This window comes from Lytechinus variegatus, chromosome 4 (assembly GCF_018143015.1).
Source record: "Lytechinus variegatus isolate NC3 chromosome 4, Lvar_3.0, whole genome shotgun sequence".
Lineage (NCBI taxonomy): Eukaryota > Metazoa > Echinodermata > Echinoidea > Temnopleuroida > Toxopneustidae > Lytechinus > Lytechinus variegatus.
This window is the reverse complement of record NC_054743.1, coordinates 31244512-31270475: the sequence shown is the minus strand read 5'-3', so window position 1 is coordinate 31270475 and position 25964 is coordinate 31244512. Positions and strand designations below refer to the sequence as shown.

At 35.1% G+C, this 25964-nt stretch overlaps 1 protein-coding gene across 1 annotated transcript; it reads left to right on the top strand.

Moving 5' to 3' along the window:
• The first annotated feature begins 5371 nt into the window (after positions 1-5371).
• LOC121413834 (organic cation transporter protein-like) lies at positions 5372-25759 on the top strand. Its single transcript, XM_041606803.1, has 11 exons — positions 5372-5685; positions 8194-8457; positions 14395-14498; positions 16587-16741; positions 17313-17478; positions 17946-18084; positions 18527-18618; positions 19042-19250; positions 20221-20329; positions 23534-23743; positions 23905-25759. Exons 1-11 carry the CDS (start codon positions 5536-5538, stop codon positions 24293-24295), a joined length of 1989 nt encoding a protein of 662 aa, XP_041462737.1. The 5' UTR covers positions 5372-5535; the 3' UTR covers positions 24296-25759.
• Positions 25760-25964: the final 205 nt, after the last annotated feature.

The following is a 25964-nucleotide window of genomic DNA, read 5'->3' as shown; positions in this document are numbered from 1 at the left end:
ATATTTTGCAGTGAAAATCATATAAAATACACTCCTTGAAATTCTCACTGGTTCATATCCGAATCATTTCCTTTGCTTTCAAGTTCATGTTCAAGGGTCAAACGTAATACCTGACAAGGTTCATATTGACAGATGTTCGGAAATGCATTGTCATAATTGTGACAGTTTATCCACCCTTTTGGATATTTAAGCATTTTTTTAAGGGGGCCTGGAACCTCACTATTATACCACCATAAACCTTGTTCTGTAATATTTACACGATTAATATTGGTCACACCATTTTAGTTGACGACAAACGTCTGCGATGGGCCTGTATTTAGCTTTGGGTCGTGATTTTTTGTCATGAAATTTAAGCACTATGAGAGCTGCTCGCTTGACTTACAACTACCTCACATTAGAACCTTGTTATGTGTACCTTGTAATTGTATTTGTTTAGCAAAAAAAAGATCAACACTTTCAATTATGATTGAATGGACGAGAAGTCAACCGAAATCAACGGTAAAGTTCACCTACAATATGCAATAAATTGTTAATAAAATTATATGATTTATGACATCATAAATTAATTATAGCCAATATAACATTATCATGCTTGAGGTAGTCCCGTGATCTTGATAAGTGGCTCGCGGGGCGGGGGATGTGGGATCATCTTCATGTATATCTTTGCACGCACCCATGACCATACTTTTCAATTAGACGCCTTTCTGCCACTTTTTTTTTCTGCATCTTAGTAAATAATTCATAATTCATTAAAATGCGTTGCGGTGAAAAAGTAGGAAAAAGATGGATGTTTTCTAAAAAAAAAAGAAGCCCCCAACAACCGAAAGGTTCGGGTGCGTCCCTTGAAATTGCAAGATAAGAGAGGGAGAGAGGGGCGGAAAGAGAGAGGGGAAGAGAGGGAGAAGAACACAAAAGACCTTCATTTGGGAGTGATGGCCCCTTTTTTGTTACCCTTTCAATGTGTTTTCTGGAGATCAAACGCCCTTCATTTTTACCCATGATTATCGACATATATCAAAGGAAAAACATGCCTAAATGACGCCCATTCTATGATAACATGACGCAGAGAGCATATCAAAATAAGGTTTCAATATTCATTTTATTCCAATTTTCATTTTTTAGTAAACATTATTAAAATCAACAAAATTAACAGTATGACTATGAGATGGAAAAAACTGAATACAAAATAAAAATCAATGGTCTTATACCCTGCCAACTTGTCGTGAATAATAGTCAATACAGAAATGCAGAAGGATAATGGGTATTCAGGGGCTGATCGAGCCTTCGCCAATAGGGGGGGGGGGGATTTTTCAGCCATATTTTCCCGATCGGCCGCTCGAACATGACTTTTGCTTGTTTCTTTAAAGGGATAGTCCTAATAGTTACTTCTTAGCTTTATTCTTATTAATCAAAATGAATATACAGTATCATAATCCTTATTTATTTAATGCGGCGCGAAGCGCGAGCATTTTTAAATCTTTTTTAAATTTCGAGATTTAGACCTAGAAACGAGACTCTCTATTCATGTTTTGTAAATCATGAAAAGGATGAATAATTGAGGATCTCCTTACATAATGCGAGCGAATTTTTTTTATTTACGTTTTCAGCTGATCGAAAAGGTAGGTCTTATCTGTTGAGGACTGCTTGCACTAAGCCATGGAGACGTTTATATTTCAACAATCAAATAATACGAGCGCGAAGCGCGAGCTGAAATTTTTGACATTTCTGTATAAGGAATGGACAATTTTATTCAGCATTTGTAATCGTGAACAAGATAGCTATATAACTAAACATAAGATGTGAGCACGAAGCGCGAGTGGAAAAATTCGAGATTTAGACTTACATATGGGACATTCTATTTATGTTTTGTAAATCATGAAAAGTGTGAGTAATAGGGGATCTTCGTACATTAGTAATGCGAGCACAAAGCGCGAGCAGATTCGCCCGAGTGTTTCATATTTAATCATAGAATCTAGGCATTCTAAATACATCTTTTATCATGAGCGAGAAGCGCGAGCTTTATATATTTGATATCCCGATCTAAAAAAGGGTAAATTTCAGCTCTATATTTCAAGCACTTTGTAGAAAAATTGTGAGGTGGATATGGATCGCACTTTATAAAGAGCTGACAATTTACATTATAAATTTATTAAACGCTAACTTGAAATAAGTTTGTGTTGTTCCTTAATATAGCTAGTTACCTGGTTGATATACATAGGTCTACAAACATCTACTGTGCAAGTTGTGTTTTGCTAATATATCGCGCCTAATACTAATTTGTTATTATTATTAAAAGCTTACAAGCTTCAGATGAAAATTTCACAATTTTTAGAACTTTTTAAACTCAAACACAATTGAATAGGTTTACAGGTTTTTATTAGTCATGATTTAAATGCATGTATTTCACATTGTAACAACTAAAGGGAAACAATGTTTGTTTTTTATGCCAATATTTTACTCATTTTTATTAAGATTTCTAATGTGGTGGAAGATATATTATTTTACAAACTGCGTCATCCTTCAAATTGTAAGTAAACGTTCTCATGATTTAGCAGGACGGATTCTTGGGACGGGTGACCACTCACCCCCCTTGGTTTTTTTTTATTTTTATTTTTTTTATTTATCTGTATGCTTAATGAGTGCAAGGTGCGAGGGGTGACTGCTGGGTTGGTGGATGCAGTTGTTTGATTTAACGTGCTCATGGTTGTTGGATGAATGAGGAGTGTTGTATGAATGTGAATGTTTTTTTTTGTAAGAGATTGTTTGTCGGCCCTATAACTGTATAGCTCCAGTGAGGTTAGCTGACCCTATTAAGTTCCGCCTGAGCGATGGATTTGAATAACCAATTCCATTGCCCAGGTTGAATGGTGTTGTTGAGGGATTGGCATTCCCTGGCTGGAGCTGTGCATTGAACTTGACTGCTCGCTCGTCCCCAGACACCCTCCTGTCTTTAGTTCTTTTGTTACTTGCTTAAATCTATTTTTTTTTTGAATTTGAATGGCGATGTTTGTCAATAAGCATCCTTCCACCACCACCACCTTACAGTCTTCTATTTGTTCTTTTGTTAAGTTGCATTATATTTTCGTAATCATTTCAAGTTTTGATGTTTTTAAATCAGTACACTATTTATACATGTATACCTGTAATAAATTGTACACAATTCAGCCTTGTTTTGGCTGCAAAGTGCAATGATTTTGAATAAAACCTTTTCAATTCAATTCAATTCAGACATTTTTCGTTTGTATTACTCTGATTTTGACATAGGATCGGGACATCCTTAGGACATTTCATCATCTGAAAATGATGACTCTCTTTATTTTCCTCTTGCTAATTAAGTGTGAGATGAAACAAAAGGAACAATTTGATGATTAAATTGATATCTTATTAGTTAATGCATAATGAGGGCGCTTCATTCTCTTCTTTTTTCTCCTCTCTTTTCCTTTTTTTTTCTTTCTTTCCTTTTTTGCTCCACAAATGGGGAGAGGCGCGGGCCGGATCTGCTTATGGATATTCATTAAAAAGTGATAATGACAAGTCTAATCTGTAGTTTAATATCTCTTAAAAATGAAACTGATTTGATGTTCCGGTTTTTAAATGATGGATGAAAGCCATTTTAAGTATTTCTAATCCATGTAAACTTGCTTAAGTTTATTTCTAAATTCTTTATTATTACAAAGGTGATAATTCTCAAATCGTCTACATTTTCATCCAAGGTATGATATCTGCGCATGTGCGGGATACGAAACTTCTCTATGTCTCTGTAATAGGATCCATTAAGGATAGGGAGATAGAGATAGAGAGACGTAGAGAGAGAGAAATAGATGTGCGGTGTGTCTGGGTGTGTGTGTAAAGGGCTGCTGATGAGGAGTGTGTTTTCAGATGTGCATTCGTGCTTTGAAGGGTGAACGTGTGTGTGTGTGTGTGTGTTGGGTGAGTCTGGGTATAGATTATCTCTGTGAATTGCTTGGTATTGAAGATATGAAATAAAAACGCTTTTAGGGGATATATTTTGCAACTTTAAAATAATGAACGGGCATCCGATCAAACTAATCTTGTTGTTGTACAAAACCGTTTTAAGCTTAGAAATTCGGTCAGAATGTCACCATGATGCAATGATTGCTACTTACTTTCTACCATGCAATCACCAAATTCATGGAATAAGATTAATGAAATACTACAGAAAATCAACAGTTGGAAACTATTCAGTGGTCGCCGCATATATAATTGTTATATTGCTATATTACTTATACATGAATAACTTGTATAACTTATATTACACACCTTCCATATTAGTTACTGAGATGAAAAGTCAAATATGAAATATAACAATTTCAAATTAACCCTTGCTTTTTAATAACCTACGTGGTTCATAAAACGAAGCTACCGTAAATAAGATACCTGACTATTTATCCTTGATATCCCATATCCTCTCCTAAAATAAAGGATACGAGAAAGGTATGTTTGACATCTTATGCTATAATAAGTTCACATAAATGTAATTTTTGCATTTGAAATCAGATGTGTTTATATGATTGAAGTGCAGTGACATCATCTTCACAAATTTCTTTAAAAACAGGAGTTGATGTGCGATATCATGAGATGTTTTCTTTTTTATTTGCAATGTATACACGAAGTGCGATCCTTCAAAGCGTAATTCGTTATCCAAATACGACCGGTATTAAATATTTACATGGGCAATTGACATGAAAAAAGGTAGAAGGGGAAAATCGAAAAGGAGAATGGAAGTATATTTTCTCAGGAAATACAAATAGTGTGAGAGTCACAGCGCAAGCAGGTACCTATGGGAATGTGAAGGAAACAAATATTAGGTTGTATAACCAGCCTAAAACACCCAAGGAGGCATTTTAGGGTGCGGAACCTCATTTTCATATAAATTTGGTAAAAAAAATCAAATTAAAAACTGGTAACACTCTATATAGTAGAGGAGAATGAGGAGAGGGGTAAAAAAATCGAAGAACAAAAAGAAGTGGGCTATTAAAACGTTAACCGTTCTTTCCATTTTCACTTTTCAATCTCCCCTATCTCGATGCATGAATATCAAATTACCGAGACATCTATTTTTTTTCATTTTGAAACATATTTTCCAAATCATTGAATGTATCAATACTCATAATATCTAGAAACTATTTTGAACAAACATTTATTTTAGATGCTGACGTTGCTTGCTTTCCATAGCTGTGGTTGATTGGATCGGTCGTAACTCAATTGTGAGGCAATGCCCTGGTCACTTGGCTAAACTTCTTCCCCACCCCTTTCATAGGCCCGTCCCGTCTGTGGACGCGATCCCCACCCAACTCTTCAAGGATGTCAAATACGAGCACATGTTATGATAACAACGAGAGATTGAGCCAATCAACGATTTACTGAAAAGTGAGACTATCATGTTAAGCCGATAATGTATAAAGCAGTCGACATAAATAAGGATGATCATTCTTGAAGGCGGCACTGATAAACGTATAAGTGTCTCTGACATTTTATTACTTTACAGCTTCATTTGTTCTTTTTGATATCGTAATGAAGTTCGACGACATTTTAGCAACTGTTGGCGAATTTGGAAGGTATCAGCATCGTCTATACTATATACTTGATGTTTTCAAGTTTACGATTTCCTGGGCTGAATTCATATATATCTTCATTGAGGCCCCCGTTGACCATTGGTGCGCGGTAAGAGGTTACTAAACATATATTTGTGTCTTTTCATCATTTCGGGTTTATTGTTCTACTGTGTTTCAGCTGTTTACAATGCAATTAATTGATAACAAAATAATTACAAATAAAAACAAGACGACTTAGGCTAAAAGGTATGTCTAACCAATATGTTATGTATCCCATATATGAATTTTCAAGTGCTTATGGTTATCAGTGTTAATGTTTAAATGCAATCTGATTCCCATTCAATTGTTTCTTCATCAAGTTTTACAGAGATATCCTTCATATGTTACTAGACCTATTGTATACTGTCGTAAGTGGTGTATCCTGCATTCCTTCTCAAATACCAACACAGTTTAATATGCCTAATAAAAAGCAGTATTGGGTCCAGTTGATCGAGAAATGTGTAATCATTTAAAAAAAGGTTCGATGATGATGATGCATGGCTACATTTTACACATTTCCTTTAATATCAAAGCACATTCACACAATATCCCTCAACTGTTTCCTTTGTTTGTGTCCACATAATTCATATTCCGACATCAATTTATGATATGCAGATAACAAAAAAAATGTAGTATATATATATATATATATATATATATATATATATATATATATATATAATGTATATTATATATATAATTTATAATGTGAAGACAAGTTTGCTTGTACCAAACGCTCTTGAAACATAATGAGATGAGGTCAACTCTAACGATGTCGCAGGAAACAATTCTTAGCTTTAGCTTTCGGTAGGCATCTTACTTTATCGAATACACATGTACAACAGCAGAAAGCTCTGGGAACCTTGATATAAGCTATGCCTACCATTGTTCTGTTCATCCATTCCTTTCATAATATATATATATATTATATAATAGGAAATTTGAATTATCAGCTATCTATGTATAACAAATATAAAATGTAGATAAAGGTAAAAGTAAGAAATTTGAACATTGAAACTTCATTCACATTTTGTAAAAGAATCTAATTAAAGTAAAAAATATCACAATTGCACAAAAAAATAGTAATAAAAAACCAGAACAGTCATATTCAATCTATTTTATCAAGGAGAATTAGTAACTTTGGAAAAATGATATTGGTGAGAGGTTAAATCGTCGGCCAAATGCTTGAAGCATTACCAAATTTAAAAACGTAACCTTTTTAAAAAAATGTGTAAACTGGCTTGACCGCGCACTTTTCAGTGTCAATTAAAAGAATCAGGTCAGGCAGATCGTTTAATATCAATTGAATATAAGTAATAATATCACTTTTTAGTTTCCGAACATAACATAAAAGAGTACAACATTTAGAATATTCATATTGAAAATTAGTTTTTTCAAAGGGGATCATTAAACATTTACAAAGAAGAAGAGATTAACGATATGTAGTTGCATCGACATAATATCAAAAGCATGGAATTGAATAACTTTATTGTCCATAATTTTTTTTCCATTGATTCATACACATGTAGATACAATTTTTATACATAGAACAAAACAAAATGTGATGAAAACATGTCAACATAAGGAAACGATTACAACTCAGGAAAACATGGTTCACGCAAAAAATTACAATACACAAGTGTGTGAAATACAAGTGAAAGTTAAATTGAGGTTTAGGAATAAATTCATATTCCAGAATAATCATGTTTAGTTATACATGTACTGTAGTTATCGGCAAGAAGTAATGAATCAAGCTGATGCAAGTGCAGTCGTAATATAGAGTAAGGGAGGTGCAAGAATGGTGTGTCTGATTCTAAGAAAATCTTTATTTAATGTATGTGTGAAAAGTCAAATTAATATATCGTTATCAATCAGAAGAGTAAAGGGAACAAGTTAATTACGGGCGAGACACAGACCTTCGAACTTGAGCATTAAAGTTATCAATAGCATTGGGACAAATGATTGTCTCAAACGGGACAAGAATAAACAAATAAAAAAAATAGAAACAGGAAAATTTTAAATAGGAAAGTAAACTGCCTTGACTTTGTATTGCTCAATGGAAATGCTAAGGTACATGAATGCAGATCAGATGGATAATGTAATATGAATTGGATGAAAGAAAATGAAGTAAGTACATCACATTTCCGCGCAAAAGATATAACAAATATAATATCCAAAAATTATATCCGCTATTATATTGCTGCTTGGTTGCTATATTAAGGTAATCATCGTATGATAAATCGATCTTCTTCTTTGGGGGAAGGAATAATAATATTCGTGTATTCATTTTAAGTATTTAGCTTAGCCAAAAAAAAATATTATCAATTATCAGGATTGACAATTAAAAATAAATTGATTAGTGGTAAAACGAACGGAAACTGCCTAAACTGCCTTGATCTGGTATATTTTTCAACGATAATTGAGGTATTCAGATGAGGTGGATCGTTCACATATTTTTTTTTCAATTGAAAATTATGACTTTTTAAACCACTCATATTTCTCTATTTTCGAATTTCATTTCTTGGTACTTGTAAAAAAAATGTTTTGTTTCTCGCTTCATCCGTCTTTTTTTCAATAGACTCCCGAGCTGGACTCGTTGTGTGAGAAAGATGGCATGTTAACTGATGCCGAGGCGTGTGTGCTGGCACAGAAAGAAAGTAGTATCCCGTCAAACCATACCCCGGATGGGACGCTGGTCTACGCACAATGTAAGAAATACAACATGTCGGGAGTGGGATTCTGGCCCGTGACCGATCAAAGCAATTACAGCAGCGAGACGATGTATTGTGACAGTGGCTGGGTCTACAATGACAGCCAATACCAGACGACAACAGTAACTGATGTGAGATTTTTTTAAATCATTTTTTTAACTTTATGTAAGAGAAATGGTAATACTCACTGGCTACGGATCCAGGGGGAGGGGGGGGGCACAGTTGGCCCGTCCCCCTTGAGATGCCTAATTGAAATTTGTAATGTAAAAATGCCGTTAAAACAGAAATGTGCCCTCTTTGGAAACTGAAGACCTCCCCCCCTTTCCGGTTTGTCATTTTTTTGTAGACAAAATCCCCTGAATTTTTAGTTGAAACCCTTTGTAATTTGGTTTTGCATGTCAAATTTTTCCTCGGAAAAATGTGCCCCCTTTCGAAAAAATCCTGGATCCGCCCCTGGTGATACTGATCATCGTGTCAGTAAACATAAGAAAAAAAAAACACTAGATAAGCTTGGAATAAGCTATCCATACATTTATAATGTCAAGATCGTCAGTCAGTTCTACACCCAACTCAATTTGTTTAATAGATCATTACATTTGCATTTGGGTCCCTGGTATAAAAAACATTAATTCAAGACGGGGTGCCCCGAAAGCGGGGAATGATACCCTATTTTAAAATGCTAATTTCTGCAACCTTTATACGCAAAAACATACATTTCACCATATCTCACTGTAAAAATTTTCAAAGACCCATTTTTTGTATCTGGGTTTTATTTTTCTAAATATTCAATTGTAGGTTGATTTTTAAAAATAAAATTGGTGAAATATGAATCATTTGTAAGTGTTAATTTATGCAAATTTTATGCAATCATATAAAAAACACATATTTCATATCTCAACATATAAAATTGTTAAAATCACAATTATTTTCCACATCTGTCACTGGTATCAAAAACATATTATGAGAGGATGCCTCGATATCACTGACTGGAATCCTATTTCATAATGCTAATTTATGCAAAATCACACAATTCACCGTATATATATATATATATATATATATATATATATATATATATATATATATATATATTACAGACCTAAGCTTTTCTAGAAGTCAACGTTTTTTGTATTTGGGAATTATTTTGATGGAAAATCTAATCTGGATTGATTTCTATAAGATTGCGAAATGAAAATCAGTTTTTAATGTTGATTTAAATTTATTCAAAATTCTTGCAAATTTGTGCAAAAACACATGAAATACATATATTTTGAAGTTTAGAATAAAGGGACCAGCACAGCACTATGTAAAATGAGACACTGTGACACAGTCCATTCGTCTTTGGTGATTTTTCATGCAACCAGAGGAGGTTATCATGTTTAATTTGCAGATTTATGCAAATACATAAATCCTATGCATACCACTTTCATAAAAAAGAAATATATTCAACAATATTTTACTTTTCTTCAAAGAAATTCAAGAGGTCACATTTCTTTCCGAAAGAAAAGGAAGGTGTCGGTAAAAGTTGTCGAGGTCTGTCCATCTACTTGTATGTTGCACAACTTTTTACATTTTCGACAATAGGGAAACATCAGATTTGAGCAGAGACATGTTTATTTTGTTCCTATCGTCCCTTAAGTTGGTTGAAGTTGATCTGAATCATTTGAGTGATGTTTCTTTATTGGCTCATAATGATCCCAATCGCTAAGGCTAGGGTTATGCCAAAACCACAAATTCTCCCAAATAGTTTCAGACAGAATTAGAGTTGAATCGGTCCGGAATGGGTCTCGAATCGGAGCATTATACCAAGAATAATTGACTTCACAAAATTGCCAAATGTCTCCAAAAATCCAACCCAATTACATCTGAATACATCTCCGAGAAGATGTATTCAGATTTTAAACATTTCAAAACGAGCAGAATCCCTCCACGAATGTTCCCGAACCCTCCCGGGTTGATTCGGGGAGCTCTCCGAATCGGAGACGAATAATTTCTGAATCCATCCCTATCTGGTATTTTTTGTTGGGCAAAATCAGGCAAAATTAATTGGAGAGAATTTAGTTTTGGTATAACCCTTCCTTACAGCTTGGGAATACATCGGAACCGAATCAGCTGTGAATCAATCCAATTACACATATAAGGGTGGTTTCTGCCCCAGGCGGATTTCACTGGGAAAATAAAAACAAAAACGGGGAAAAGAGAAAAGGGAGAAAGAAAAGAAAAGAAAGGGGAAGGAAAAGGGGAAAAGAGGAAATGAGGAAAAGAGGAAGGGAAAGGAAAAATTGAAAAGATAACGAAGAAGAAAAAAACCCCGGAAAACTGAAGGAACGCGGGAAAAGGAACGAAAGGAGAACATATGAGAAAGAACAAATCATTCCGAATAGTCGTAATGATAATATATTACCATGATCAGTAAAAAGGGAAAATGAATTAAGTAGTGACAAAATGAAAAACACAAGCGGAAAATTAAGGTAGAATGTATAATTATTAGCCCCCAAAACGAATAAAAGGGACAAGAAAAAAGAAAGAAGAACTTAATATCTCGACCGGGATGCCGAGGATTGAAAATAAAGAATAGGAAAAAGGATGGACTGCATACAAATATTGTGATATGGGCTTGCAAAAATTTTATGCAATAACGGTCGCAATCACTACAAAAAAGGGCTTAATATATCCTCCTGTTATACGTTATATGTCCCTACGTAGGTAAACCTTTACGCTGGCAAAAGCTAAATAGTATCATAATGTTTACTTTTGCTAAATCTCCACAGCTAACGGGGGTTGTGCCCACAGACCGCACGCAGCAGTAGGGGCTCTTCATCCTGTAACCTTCAAAGGGCTATATAAAAACAATATAGGAGGCAACCTTAAAAGAAAGTAATGAAATATGTTATTTGCTGAATATCTTGGAAAAATCTATCACATAATTGACATTTCATTTCAAAAGGCCATTTTTCGAGCTCGCTTTATACACATTTTCTCACATTGCTAAAATTGGTTCAATTGTTTTGAATTAGTGTAAAATTTTATTCTGTATATACCCGTGATTTGTTTAAGAATAACAGCTATCTGTAGGCTATAAAATGCCTTTGATATCAAGAGGTTCTGGCTCCCAGACACAAAGCACTTGTGTACAGATGGAAGGGCAAGGCCACAGCCACCTGCAACCAAGAACAAAAACGAAAAGGATGAAAGAAAAGCAAAGGAAAAGTGTAAGATATGATGTTATTTACTGAATATAATAAAAAAAAACATCAAAGTTTGATTCTCTCGAAAATGTTATTTTTCTCGCTCGCTTTGCTCGCTCGGGACTTATATTAGGCAGTTTTTTGGGCACATGCGCCATACTGTGCCCCCTTTTTTTTTTTACTCTTCACGCTACTGCAGATACAGCTTCGCGCACAATCATAATGTAAGAAATAGTTCACAGTGGCGTTTAGACAAAAAAGAGAAAGGGATAACGGTGAAATATGATATCATTTACTGAATGTTTTGTCAAAATCTTTCACGAAATTCGATTTCCTTGTAATGAGATATCGAAATTTTTGCATTGAAAAAAAAAACAACAAAGATCTTGCCCGATACACCATATCTGGCCTCCTCTAAAATTGTGCCTCATTACACCACTTTCTGTTCAAACCATTAAGATCAGGATTTTTTTTGTTTTGTTTGGGGGGCTCTTGACTACCCCCCGCCCCACCCCTGACCATCGACTGCTGTTACGCCCCTGCACATTCCTGAACTTTACCACAGTTTTTGACTGGCTTTAAGTGAGAAAATATTCCACATTTAATATATTCAATATCACAGACAATGATGTTTCCGTCACGATACTAGTCTTACGAAAGTACTAGTAATTGCTGTTCTGTGTTACAATAAAAATATATGTATTAACATTTCCAATACTTAGTTTATATGTCCGAACGAACAAATATAGTTTAAAACTGTGGGAAAATATGTATTAGAGAAGAGTACAACATTCAACTGCAAACAATAAACATATTTCTTTCTAGTTATAATTAAAAAGTAATCGACGATCCATTTGGTATATATATATTTTGCACACCCTAATGTAAAATGCTCCCTAAAGGAAAAAAAAGCACGAAGATTATTTCCATTAACTTGTCTCTGACGGGAGGCCAACACTTTTTATGTAAACCTGACTATGCAACTGATTTATGAGATAATTAATCATAATCAGCTGGCTATTGCTGTTGTTTATTTGATCTAACATTCAGCATTCACCATTGTTCAGCTGGCTCTTTGAATGTGTTTCTTTTATTTTTAATATATGCCGGTGTTATGTACGATAAGATATGTTAAATACTTTTTTTTAACAAAATGGAAAAGACCGTTAATGTGCCAAAGTCTGAGTTAACCACCAAATTGTGTGAATTCTCTAAACCCTAAAAGTGCCGACTCACCTAGCCATCATATTCATGAACCTACACCCACTATCTGTGTCATATCTCTAACCTGTCCTTCAGCCTATGGTTACTATGGGTGGAAAATCTTCAATGGAGAATTTAGTTTGCATTAATGATCTGAAAACTAAATACGATTACACATGAAGTTTTTTTCAGGGGGAAACTGAGTTTCTATTCAAATCCACCGAATATCATATTTGTCCCCCGCGTCGCATGCAACTGCAAATGTTTGGAAGGAGAAAAAAGAAAAAAAAAGAACCCGGCAAGGTCGAAATTCTTTAGGCTCCGTATAAATTGAGCAAATGTTTTTTTTTTCGTGCAGACTGTTTGTCGAATGTGGGAGATCAACCACCCTCTTCTCTGAGATGGCATAGATAAATAAAAACGTTCAATAGGAGTGATGAACGTGCCATTATATTCGCTATTATATTGCTGCTTGGTTGCTATATCAATTTAATCATCGTATGATTAAATCAATTTGTTTCTTTGGGGAAGGAATGATAATGTTCGTGAATTCATCTTTAGTATTTAAGTGAAGGGGTGGCCCATTCGCTTTTGACGTAAAGAAAAGCTAAAAATAATGGATCCCACGCCATTTCCCCATGATAGAATGAAATAAAATGAATATACATATTTATCGCGGAAGAAATCGTATTTTTATACAGGAGTGGCTAATTTGCTTTTGATGTTAAATTAAGGAAAAAAATAGTCTGTACACCCAACCTCCTCCTCAATATAGAATATAAACGAATAAATCGATATATCTATCGTGAAAGCAATTCCTTTACTTGTATAATGGTAGCATCTATTACTGAAGTAGATCATATTCCTCTTTACCCCCCTCAAAGCCTACCTAATATGCCTAAGGCTGTGGTACAAGGTCATTTTTTTTCGAGGAGTATTATCTAATTCGACAATGCTACACATATATATAAGAGAGAGAGAGAGAGACGAAAAAATAGAACTTAAGAAAAGAAAAATGATCGGGCACAAAGAAAAACTGTTCATATAAAATAATACGTGTTTTAAGAGCTAAACATTTTATTTGGGGGATTAATTGGTGTAGTGACACGCACTTTTAGGGACTCTACCATTTAACCTAAAAATAGGTCTCAAAGTAGGTAGGATTGTTTATCGGATCATGACCGTATTTAGAATAGATCATTTGTATCTACAATCGTATCCTTCGAGGAAGTCCCATATACAAACAACTGTTGTCTAGTGTCACTAGTAAACATTTATATATCCCCGACTCCTTTTATCTTATCCGCGAAGATGAGAAATGCCTAAGCCCTTTTCCCTTTTAAAGGAGTAGGGCAAGGTCCCGTATTTGATAGTTATAGAGAAGATAATTAATTTGAGGGGTTTTGACCTCCGCCAAATTGGAATTCAAATTGAAATGATTAAGAGTGAATATCGAATATATTCCTACCATACTAAAACATGTGATTAAACTGTAATGGAAATGGATAGCCTACACCTACCGCTAGGCTTCTGTGATACTGTTTCTGTTGATTCTACCATGGAGCTAATAGCTCTATATGCTTCTACCAGAATAGCAAAAACTTTGCGGAGAATATCTTTAAAATAGACGCCAACAGTGCAACCAATAACTGATTATTTTTATTTTATCTATTGCAGTTTGATCTGGTTTGCGGTGATGAAAATCTTACTGAAATGTCCCAATCTATTTTCTACCTGGGTATTGTAGCTGGTTCTATTTTCTTTGGCATCCTGTCAGACAGGTAGGTTTTTCCAGAACTTCAAGAGAAATGCCAGTAGTTGCAGTAAACACTGATTTCATGAGAAAGTCTGTAAAACCAGGCTTAATTGTCAGTATATCATCGAGGATCTAGAGCTGGTACAGTTACATAAACTGAACTTTGTGAAATCGTGAAATCTACGCTGAAAAATGTTCACACTGAAGATCACCAAAACAGATGGGCACACGTGGGACAGTGTATTATTGTTGCTGGAATAAAGACCCGACGGAAGTGACCGATTCCCCCGGAGGGGCCACTTACATTGACGAGTGGATACCATGCGCGACCAAAAAGCACGTAAAAAGGATGTCTTTTTCACGATAGGGCACGTTACGTACGTAACGTGATAAGAGTGTCAAAAACACAAAAATAAGGAAAAAAGGGTATCTATTTCGCTAGGAAAATTACGTGTTTAGGGTCGAATTTGCGGGGATTATAAAACAAAATTCAAATGTTTTATAAATTAAGGATGTCCTTTTTGCCCCCAACACTTCGTGTTTAGAGTCCGATTTGCGCGAGGTGTAGTGGGGTCGTACTAAACCAAATAAGGTAAAGCCGACGACCGAAGGACCCGTAACAATAAAAAATTCCTGTACTTGTTAAGGGGTGCATTTTCAGAATATGGAAATTACGTGTTTAGGGTGCTTTTGGAGACCCCATGGTCGCGCATGGTATCCACTTGTGAATGGAAGTGCCCCCCCGGGCCAATTCCGCGCTTATTTTTCTTATTTCTCAGCAATTACACAATTTCTTCTAGAATCCTTTGGCACATATTTTATTCATACAGACACACACTTGGGTGGTCATTATATTAGATTCTGTAAAAAGTAATTTTGCGATCGTTACCAGAAATGGAATTTATCTTTAAAATTCACCCCACGATGTTTTTTATGGAGAAACCGAGCTCTATAGAAACAAGGCTCGAGTCGAATTCTAATCTCTTCATGTTTCCCCAAGTCGCACACTAAAATAAATAGGTGTGTGAGAGAGAGCGTGTGTTTGTGTGTGTGTGTGTGTGTGGGTGGGGGGGGGGGGGTGAGAGGATGTTGTACACGAGCGAGGGTGCCACATGATGTATGTGTGTCGTACATGTACCACAAATAGCTTAAAGCACAAATAGCACTTTTGATCAGGATAGAGATATGGCCAAGGCATTGGGACGACCAGTAACAATGAATGATTATTAATTGTATTTTGGGTCATTTCGAGGGAAGGGATGAATATATTGATAAATATTAAAACTAAAATTGGGGGGGGGGATGGTACAGAGATTTGCCATCCATGCCGGTAAAATCCATATTTTAGCTGATTTCCACATAATAATGATATTACCGCGCACTTTTTTTACATTGGGATTACTATGACACCGTTACATGTTTTCTACTTTTATACTAATAGGGCTTTTTGCAGCTTTAAGACTGAGCTGATGGTGATGATATACACTCTGTCATCAGACTAAATTTATCAACAAATTGGCTATATATATATATACATATTGCGATATTTGAGGTTCCAAAATAAATCAAACTCAAATCGAATCTAATCAGCCCAGGGTCTATGCGCATGTTTTAAAAGATACAGTGTATCTTAAAAGATATGCTCTAACTCTAACACAAACTACTTCAGTAACAACTGCTGACAACATGTTTGTTTTTGTTTGGGTTTGGATAGGACAAAAAATAGCGCACGACACTTAGCAAAATCAAAGAATCCAGCCTCCTCTTAATGTGCCTAATAATAGCAGTTTAACTAACATTCTTATCAAAATTGCCATATTGCAGAATGATGAATATAACCGCACATAACATCATAAAGTAATGCATATGAAATAGGTACAAACAATGGTCATCTCTATTCAGATTATTGCGGTCATCGAATTACGATCATAGATAAATTAGAAATAGTTCGAGCATTGGTCGTCTTTTTGAGATTCTGCTAAAGCCAAATTCTCAACATACTTTTTTTTTATAATTCGTAGTTCGTACAAGTAAAATCTAATCCACCCATCTTCAATGTTATCCGAAATGGCTGGGATAATCAAACTACTCTCTTTCTTAACATCCTCAACAGATTTGGACGCTGGTGGGCATTGTTCATCGGTAATATTATATCCCTTGTTTCCGGTGTAGCTCTTGCCTTTTCACCAACCTGGTGCTTCTTTGCCGTTATGCGTTTCTTTATGGGGTTTGGTAACACTGCCCTGAACACAGTACTGTATATTATAGGTAAGGCAATAAATAAGGAGATCATATAATATAGGACAGATTTACATTGAATGAATATAATAATGATATGATCTAAACTCTAAGTGCTTCTTTCTCCTACCTGAAACAGTGAAAGTGACTTGTCAAAATGACGTTTATGCACACTAAGAAATGTTTGAACCCTAATGAAGCACTTGTACCAACCTTTACGGTTGTAATCTTGCACCCTGGTGGCAAAAGGTGAACAAATTCACCTTTTTATGCACCAAGAAATGCTCGCTCGCACCCTAATAGGTGCAAATATGCACCAGTTAAAGTACATAGTACTTGAAAACCCGGAGGGTTCAAACTTGATCCCCTATTTCTTAGTGTGTGTTGTCTTCATAATGCTATTACACCATCTCGTAAATTCTTTAAATGGAACTTACAACGTGCAGAATTGCCAAATAATGAATCAAATATTCAAGTTTATATACACATTTATCCTTACGTATTCCTCTTTTCAAAACTCATATCCTGTCCTGACCAAAATGAAGTAAAATCAATGATCAAACTCCTAACAATTATTGTTTTGTCGTTCTATTAATTGTAGGTATTGAGTATATTGGGCCATCGAAGAGGAACGTTATTATTCTAGCATCTATCAGCTATGCACTTGGATACTTGTCACTAACACTCCCGGCATACTACATCAGATCCTGGCGGACCTTACAGTTTGTCATGACTGCACCCATTTCCATCCTTTTTATATTCTTCATGTAAGGGACTCTTCGAACTATTTAGCCATTGGTGTTTCACATATACCAATACGAGTAAATACACGAATTTCAATTCAAAAGTTTTTTTTGACGTAATGTGTAGTACCACAGTGACCATTTTGGGTCAAAAAATTAGGACGTATCTTTTGGCTTGAATATAACACAGATATCCTGAAACCCAAAGTTTTCTTATTAAAAGTAGATCTGAGTAATATTCTTCAATTTATACTTGGGCTACTTGTATTTTAATGGGGAAAAATAAACTGAAAATTTCAGATCGAATAGAGGATGGCACAGGAACGAGTCGCCTTACGACTTCTTTTTTTCTCATTTCATTTCAAATCATTGTATAGTCGCATGAATGAATGAAAATTGAATAAATACCAATCAATTAGCTGATAAATAGATGTTCGTTTAAATGTAATAATCGATGATTTATCTCTTTACTTAATTTGCTTCGATCCAAGATGGCTGCCAGAGTCACCGAGATGGTTGATATCAATGGGTCAATACGAGAAGGCGGAGAGGGTCATAAAGAGGTTTGCCAAAGTCAATAAAGTGGATTTACCAAAGCCTGTCTTTAGCAAAGACTTCGTTGAGGAACAAGTAAGTCTTTCTTTTTCTTTGTTTTTTGAAATCATAATTGCAGCCATTGTAAAAACAATACAACAAAAAAAAATCATTTTTTTTATCAAGGCAGATTTGAAAGTTTCAAATAAAAAACATTGGTAAATTAAAGAGTGATCTTTCAACAAGATTTTTCAAAACTTCATACATCTTTGCTAATGACTGGTACAATTTGTAGCCGGGCCGCTTAATCAGATTCCCAATCATTTTGATTCACATCATCAAAAATGACAACGGATATATAGAGATTAACATTTTCATAAAGTTTATTAAAAGTATAGGAAATGAAAACCCCGTTGACTTAAAAAAGGGAAAGTTTGCGGTATTTTTGTTTATACAAGAAAGAGTCTAACCTATTGTACGCAAAGTCAAACAAATTCATGAAACGGTCCCCTGATGGTTTATTTTATATTCTTTCTAGGATAAAATTCGCAAGGCGCGGAAACCTAATGGTCTCGACTTAATCAGAACACCTAGGATGAGACTACGTACAATCAACCTTGTTTGTATATGGTAAGCCAATGGTATAGATCATGATTTTGAAATTATTGGGCATCCGAGTTTGGATAGAAACGAAAATATCAATATAAGTACTTTGTGCTTTAAATTCTCGTCCTTTCATTCAGGTACAATATTAGACAAGTTTCTGATCTTTAGTGTAAGATTTATTTGAACAAATATACAAAAAGTAAGGTTGAAATGCATAATATATTTACTTTTCTTATATCATATAGAAAGCTTGAAGAAAATCCCTTCAGCAATGTTACATGTACATAGAAATCAAACTCAAAGACAAAGAGAACAGGAATACGTAAATAACAGAAGTAAGCAAAGAAGCAACCATTTTGTCATTCTGGCCTGACTGTAGAGTGGACACTCCAAATGATTTTTTTTCGAAGTAACTCACTTAATCTCACTTACTGCTGTTTATTGCAGGATGGTGAACTCGTTGGTATATCACGGCCTTTCGCTCAACAGTTCCAACCTTGGTATTGATGTCTATCTCGCTTTTGCTCTCTCGGCTGCAGTTGAAATCCCAGCCTACATTCTGGCTTTCGTCATCGTTGAGTTCTTCGGTCGTAAACTTAGTGTCTTCGGTTGTATGATGCTGGGCGGGGTTGCTTGTATTTCAACAGCGTTCATTGGTACGATGCGATTTACGTTCCCGTTTGCTTGTACATTATTTTTCTGCATAGAATACCGAAGTGATAACGTCACAGAAACTTTTTTTGCATTTCAGCGTTTTTTGATACCATATTTCGGTAGTGCAGGATAGCACAAAAAACACACACTGCCAAAGATGAATGAGAATCGGTCCAAGGGAGCATAAGATCGCCATTTGAAGTCAATGTATTTTTGGCCTGGTCCCTAAATTTTAGAACCAGTCCAATACATTGACTTCCATGGGGCTAATTATGTATTCATGATGTCATAATATTGGGGGCCAATGGACCGATTCTCACCAAATTTTGGCAGTGGGGTTGTTTTATCATGCTCTACCAAAATATGGAAAAAACAACGCTGCCAATGCAAAAAAAAAAGAAAACTGATGAGGTAACACTTCGTTTCTATAGGGTTACTGCATATAGACCAAAGCTATTACGTTTATTGCCAATGACAAACCAACAATCGATTTGGACTCGGTTTCCTTGGTGTAACTGTAATATAAACTTCGTTGTACATGTGACGAATTTTGGAAAAAAAATCGTAAAATGCGATGTTCTGAGCAAATGAAAGACTCCTGTGTATAATATCTCGTTGCCGGAAGCAAGCTGAAGATTATATATTTTTTTCACACTTTATTTTGCTGTAGCATAAAAAATATCTGTGAGATCTCTGTTTTCTGGTAGGACGGCTGTTATATCAATAGAGCAACATATATATTCATTTGAAAATAATAGTTGCACGACCATGTTGACATACATGTAGCGTGATATTATTCATAATGTAAAAACGTACTCAATATCAAAATAATAAGGTGAAGGGCAAGAGGCTTTAGAAGAAGCGCAACTTTAAGTTGAGGAAATTGAATATCATCAACTGTTCTTATTCAATGTACCAGACTTTTTATCCTTTATAAAATATTCTTATTTTCAATATTTTTGTTATGATTAGAACACGCGATTGCATTGACAAGTGTTGCTATGATAGGCAAGTTTGGGATCTCAGCGGCATCAAACATCATTTATCTGTACACTGTGGAACTTTTCCCCACAAACATAAGGTAGGTCATGTCTGTTTTTCGCTCCATGGCTCATGGTAGTTAAAGGATTGATTCGATTTTCTTGTCATATAATGTTATACGATTTTGCCTTTAAGGACGTTCCACAGTTATGTTTGTGCGCTTAATTATGATTTGCGCATATTTTACACTCTGCGCGCTGACGTCACAATGGATGAACTGGTGATTAATGAGCTGTAAGTATGTGAGCTGATTTTATCATTATCTGCACTAACTGCAGATCCGATGTGTTATTTCATAAATCTAATAAACTGGAATTATTCCATGAACCATTTTTTTCTTATTCTACAATTGAAGAGCTCACTTGCACAAGGGATTAGGTCAATTTTTCATCAAATTTGATTTTTATGTCTCAATGTATAGATTTTTAGTAGCTCTATAAGATGATACCAAAGAAAAGTTGAAATTCCTATTAAAAAGTGAACTAAAAAGGCAAAGAAAAATAACTTTTTCTTTCAAAAGGGGTTAGGTCCATTATAGTTTAGTTGCAAAAGGGGTTAGGTCCACACAGATTTCTTTTATACCAAATTTTATGTTCTCACGGTAGGGTATCATGGAAATTCAGTTTCGCATAAGAATATTGCAAAAAATGTTTTTCTTCGAGTGGACCTAACCCCTTTTGCAACAAAACTCTTCTCAGGAACTCATTTGTCAAAAGGGGGTTAGGTCCATTTTTCAATTTTTTTTCTATCTCAAGACCTCAAAATTTTTAGTCACTCCGATAATACCAAATAAATATTGCAATTCAGATGAAAACGTGAATGAAAGTGGCAAAGAAAAATCACTTTTTCAATCTAATGAGATTGGATTAATTTCAGTTTCGTTGCAAAAGGGGTTAGGTCCACCCACAATGAATTCGTTTTTTAAAAGATATATGGAAATAAAATTGAAGACAGGTAGATTTCTTTTATACCCAATTTTATGTTCACATTATAGGGTAGGAGATCAAGACAATTTAGTTTCTCATAAGAATATTGCAATAAGTGAGAATGAAAAACATGGTTTTCTCGAAATGGTCTAAAGTGGACCGAACCCCTTTTGCAACTAAACTCTTCAATTTCAAAATACTTTTCTCTTTAGTGTTGCGAAGTGTGATGAATATAACCCCGAGTTTGATTAAATGGAAAAAGTGGTTCGGAATTTTTCCTCGTATAGATACAAAGCTTTTGGCGCGTTTGGGGTGCTTTAAAAAGCACATTTGCTCTAATAAGAGTGCTGATAGTTTGAAAACAAGCACATGAACCCATATTTTTTAATGTTTGCACCTCTTAGGCATACCTTCCTCTACAACTTTGCAAAGTTTGGTGAAAATGATATGGGTTTCGAATAAAGTGCAGCATTTCTTCTACTTCTCAATTTTTTTTTGAGGATGAGTATTTGTTTTCTTTCCCGCAATTTCTAAGAACTGAAAGTGCTGTTAGGCTTAAATGAGCAATCAGTTGACAATGTAAATAGATTATTTATCCTAAGGATACAATTATTAATCATATTGCACAATTTGGAGTAATTTTCATAGATTTTGACGGAGTAATAAAGCTTTAAACTCATTGCTGTGATCTCGTAAGGTCTAAAACTGCCAAATTCTCTTGAATGTGCATTTCTTAAGAACATCCATTTGAGTCAACCTTGAGGCTCTATAGCAAACAATCAAGCACATGGACCCATGTTAATTTTTGCATATTTGGAGTATTCAGGTGCTAAATATCTATGTGCAAAGTATGATGAAAAGGACATGGATTTTCAAAGTTTGGGAGCAAGACTTCGGAACTATTCGCATTTTAGACGGTAAACTGACTTTTGCATGTTTTCTGAGCATTTTGGGCTGTTTCAGGACAACTCGGAAACTTTGGACACTGATAATTTGAAAACGAGCACATAAACCCCTTATTTTAAATGTATTAACTTCTGACAAATATATTCCCTACAAATCTAGAGTGTGATGAAAATGACATGGATTTTGAATGTTTGGGAGCAGGACAAAGGAATCATTCGTTTTGGACGGTATTTTGGACGGTATTAGACTTTTGCCCATTTAGGCACATTATAGACTGTCTCAAGCCAACTCACAACATTTGAGACACTGAGGCCCGTATTCTGAAGTCAGATTTAACTTAAACTCAGGTTTAAAGTGGTTTTAGTATGGGAAGCCAAAAGTATCAAAATTTGTATCAAGCTGTATGTTTCTTATGTTTACTGTGCTCTTTCCTGATGGTGAAGACAATCATCTAATTATACTTTCTACACAGTTATGAATGATTTGAGAGCCGAATGAGTATGATATCTTTACTGTTAGTGATTATGTAACCATTGGCTGTCCATACATAAACCACAACTTTAAACCTGAGTTCAGACTTTGGACACTCATAGTTAAAAAAATAACGAGCACATGACCCCATATCTTTAACTTCCCTACACCTTCGATATGTATTCCTCTACAATTTAGCCGAATTTGATGAAAATGACATGGATTTTGAAAAAAGTGCAGCTTACAAAATTTTGAGTAGATTCGCGTCTTTGAAGATGTGTTTTTCAGGGTTTTTGCACCATTCTTGCCAAATGAGGGCGCTACTGACTCCAAAATAGATATAGTTTTACCAATATTTTTTTTCTTATTTGGTATACACTTTGTTATATATCTTGAAAATTTGATGACGTCTGATGCCGTTTCCAATGAGTACACATGATTCAAACTCATTTGGTGAATACGTGAGGTCTAAAAGAGGCATAATTCTCTTGATTGCGCAAGATTGTATATCATTCAAATACGGCGAGTTTGAAGACCCGTAGAAAGAAAATAAGCACATGAACCTACATTATTTTTTTTTGCATTTTCATCATGCATACATGTACATACCAAAGTAACTCTCTGCCAAATGACATGGACTTCATTTTAACTGGAGAACGCCCTTAAGCAAAAGATCATTATATGATGAGGAAATGATTATGAGATATCTGCTAGGCTATGTAGCTTAATAATTTACATGATTAGTAAAACAATATTTCGTATTAATTTTCTTATTTTATCTTCTTTTTTTCTAAATCGTACTGGAAAAGGAATTAAATGACCAAGTCTATTCAATGCCAAAGAAGTATCGTTGTCCACTGAACTTATTTAGCAAGACCAACATTAAACACCAATTCTCAAAATGCATCTTCATGATTAACTTTCATTTTGTCTTCTTGCAGAGGTGTTGCTGTTGGTAATTGTGCAATGTTTTCATATATAGCTGGTATTTTAGCTCCCCTTATACTCATCCTCGTCAAGTATTGGGACCCTCTGCCTCTGGTAATCTATGGCTCTTTATCCGTCATGGCTGCGCTTTCGACCCTCTTCTTGCCCGAAACCAGGGGGAAGAAACTCCCCGAGACGCTCGAAGAAGGGGAACGATTCGGCCTGTAAGTTTCCTAATTGCTGAATTATCTTAATTATCTTAATTTATTTATTTTTATTGTTGGAAATTTCTGCTTTGTAGAAGATAACTATTGAAGAAAATACGTTGCACGAATATACGACTCTCTGAAATCGACAAATGTTCTTCTTTTTTCTCTCATTAAAGACGAGACACGTGTGATGGAGACATTAAATCTGTGACGTCACAGCCAGGACCGAAGGAAATGTTCGGGGATGACGTCGACAATGGACATAATTATGAAAACGTACACGTCATATCGGTTGATAACAGCCATGAAAACCCCATTTTTGCACTGGAGGACGATCATGATGATAGTGGACGAAAGAGGGCCATGTGCAATCGGAACCCTTTGGAAAACCTTACAGAAAGTGCAATCACACTAGAGGCTGATGGGAAGGGACGCACAAATGACATTTCAAATGGAGTTGCGGTGAACAACGACATATACACGATACATAGAATAGAGGATGAATGCAACGATGAAAATGGAAACATAAGCTATATTTCGGGGGTAATAGTTCATGATATCAACTGAAGATGAACTGAATATCCCAAATTATGGCGTGTGTTTGGCATCAATAAGAAGCGACCTCACGATCAGAGACATTAAAAAGCGAAAGAATGCATAGAAAGAGTAAGGGAGGGAGAGAGAGAGAGAGAGAAGAGAGGGAGGGAGAATGATGACCTCCACAATTTAGCCATTATGGAAATAGGTAATACAATTCTGTTCACAAATGATTTGTATTTTTTTCCCAAACTAGTTCAATATCTAAAAATATAATATATGATATTTATTTGTATGTATATGGTGTCATTATGGTCTTTATAAAACCCCGAATCGACGAATTGTCAGTAAATAAATCAATTGCAATTAAAGTCAACAATTAGGCCGAGAAAAAGATCTTCATTTCCTCAAGGACATGATGAAACATGATGGTCCAGGTAAATTATGGATAGCGATATTAGTAATGTCATTACGGCCACCGTGGATATGGTTAGGTTTCATGGGAATGTCGGACTTCTTACTGGTTAGGCTGCTATAGGCCTGCCTAAACAATATGACACATAACTATAGTGTAAACAAAGATATTTTATATTAGAAAAATGGGGGGGGGGGGATAACGATTTAAACTTTTTTCGATGGAATGTATGATCGGCTAGGTTGTCTACGCAAACAATATGTATACAGAGTATTTAATAGCTTACATCGTAGTGTATGTAATGGATAGGCCGATATTCTAGACAGAAGGTTGCATATGCTGCTAGAATAGTATAGGGCAGTGGCTGTAAAAATGAAATGTTTATACTTTAAACAAAAAAATATTTTTATATTTGGAAAATGGGGGGATAACGATTTAAACTTTTTAACAATGGAATTTATGGTCGGCTAGGTTGTCTACGCAAACAACATGAATACAGGGTATTTAATAGTTTACATCGTAGTTAATCAAGTGGATAGTCAGATATTAGACAGAAGGTTGTACATACATGTACTGATAGAATAGTATAGGGCAGTGGCTGTCAAAATGAAAGGTTTATACTGTAAACAAAAATATTGTTATATTTGAAAAATGGGGGGATAACGATTTTAATTTTTTTCGATGGAATGTATGGTTGGCTAGGTTGTCTACGCAAACAACATGAATACAGGGTATTTAATAGCTCACATCGTAGTGTATCAACTGGATAGGCAGATATTAGACAGAAGGTTGTATATCCATGTAGTGCTAGAATAGTATAGGGCAGTGGCTGTCAAAATGAAAGCCTTACTTAAAAAAAAAAATATTTTTATATTTGAAAAATGGGGGGATAACGATTTAATTTTTTTTCGATGGAATGTATGGTTGGCTAGGTTGTCTACGCAAACAACATGAATACAGGGTATTTAATAGCTTACATCGAAGTGTATAAACTGGATAGGAACATTAGACAGAAGGTTGTATATACATGTACTGCTAGCAGGGGCGGAAATCTCTCCCAAAAGGTAGGGGGACAAGGGTCTGGAAAATTTTACAAGCAAAAAAAAAAGAAGGCTATTACCTAAAATTTAAGGTCTCTTCGACGAAAATATATTTGACAAGCAAAACAAAAAATAAAAATAAAAGGTCATCTCGTCCCAAAACGCACGTTCTATTCCCATTTTGAGTTATATATTTCTTAGCATCACCAAAGACCCCAAATACCCCTAGTATTTTGAGGATTTC

Bases quoted from the DNA above. Each gene is read 5' to 3' on its own strand.
- LOC121413834 (XM_041606803.1), top strand. From the start codon at position 5,536: ATGAAGTTCGACGACATTTTAGCAACTGTTGGCGAATTTGGAAGGTAT. The intron at 18,085-18,526 runs GTAAGTCTTTCT...TATTCTTTCTAG, and splicing joins AAGACTTCGTTGAGGAACAA to GATAAAATTCGCAAGGCGCG. The intron at 20,330-23,533 runs GTAGGTCATGTC...GTCTTCTTGCAG, and splicing joins CTTTTCCCCACAAACATAAG to AGGTGTTGCTGTTGGTAATT.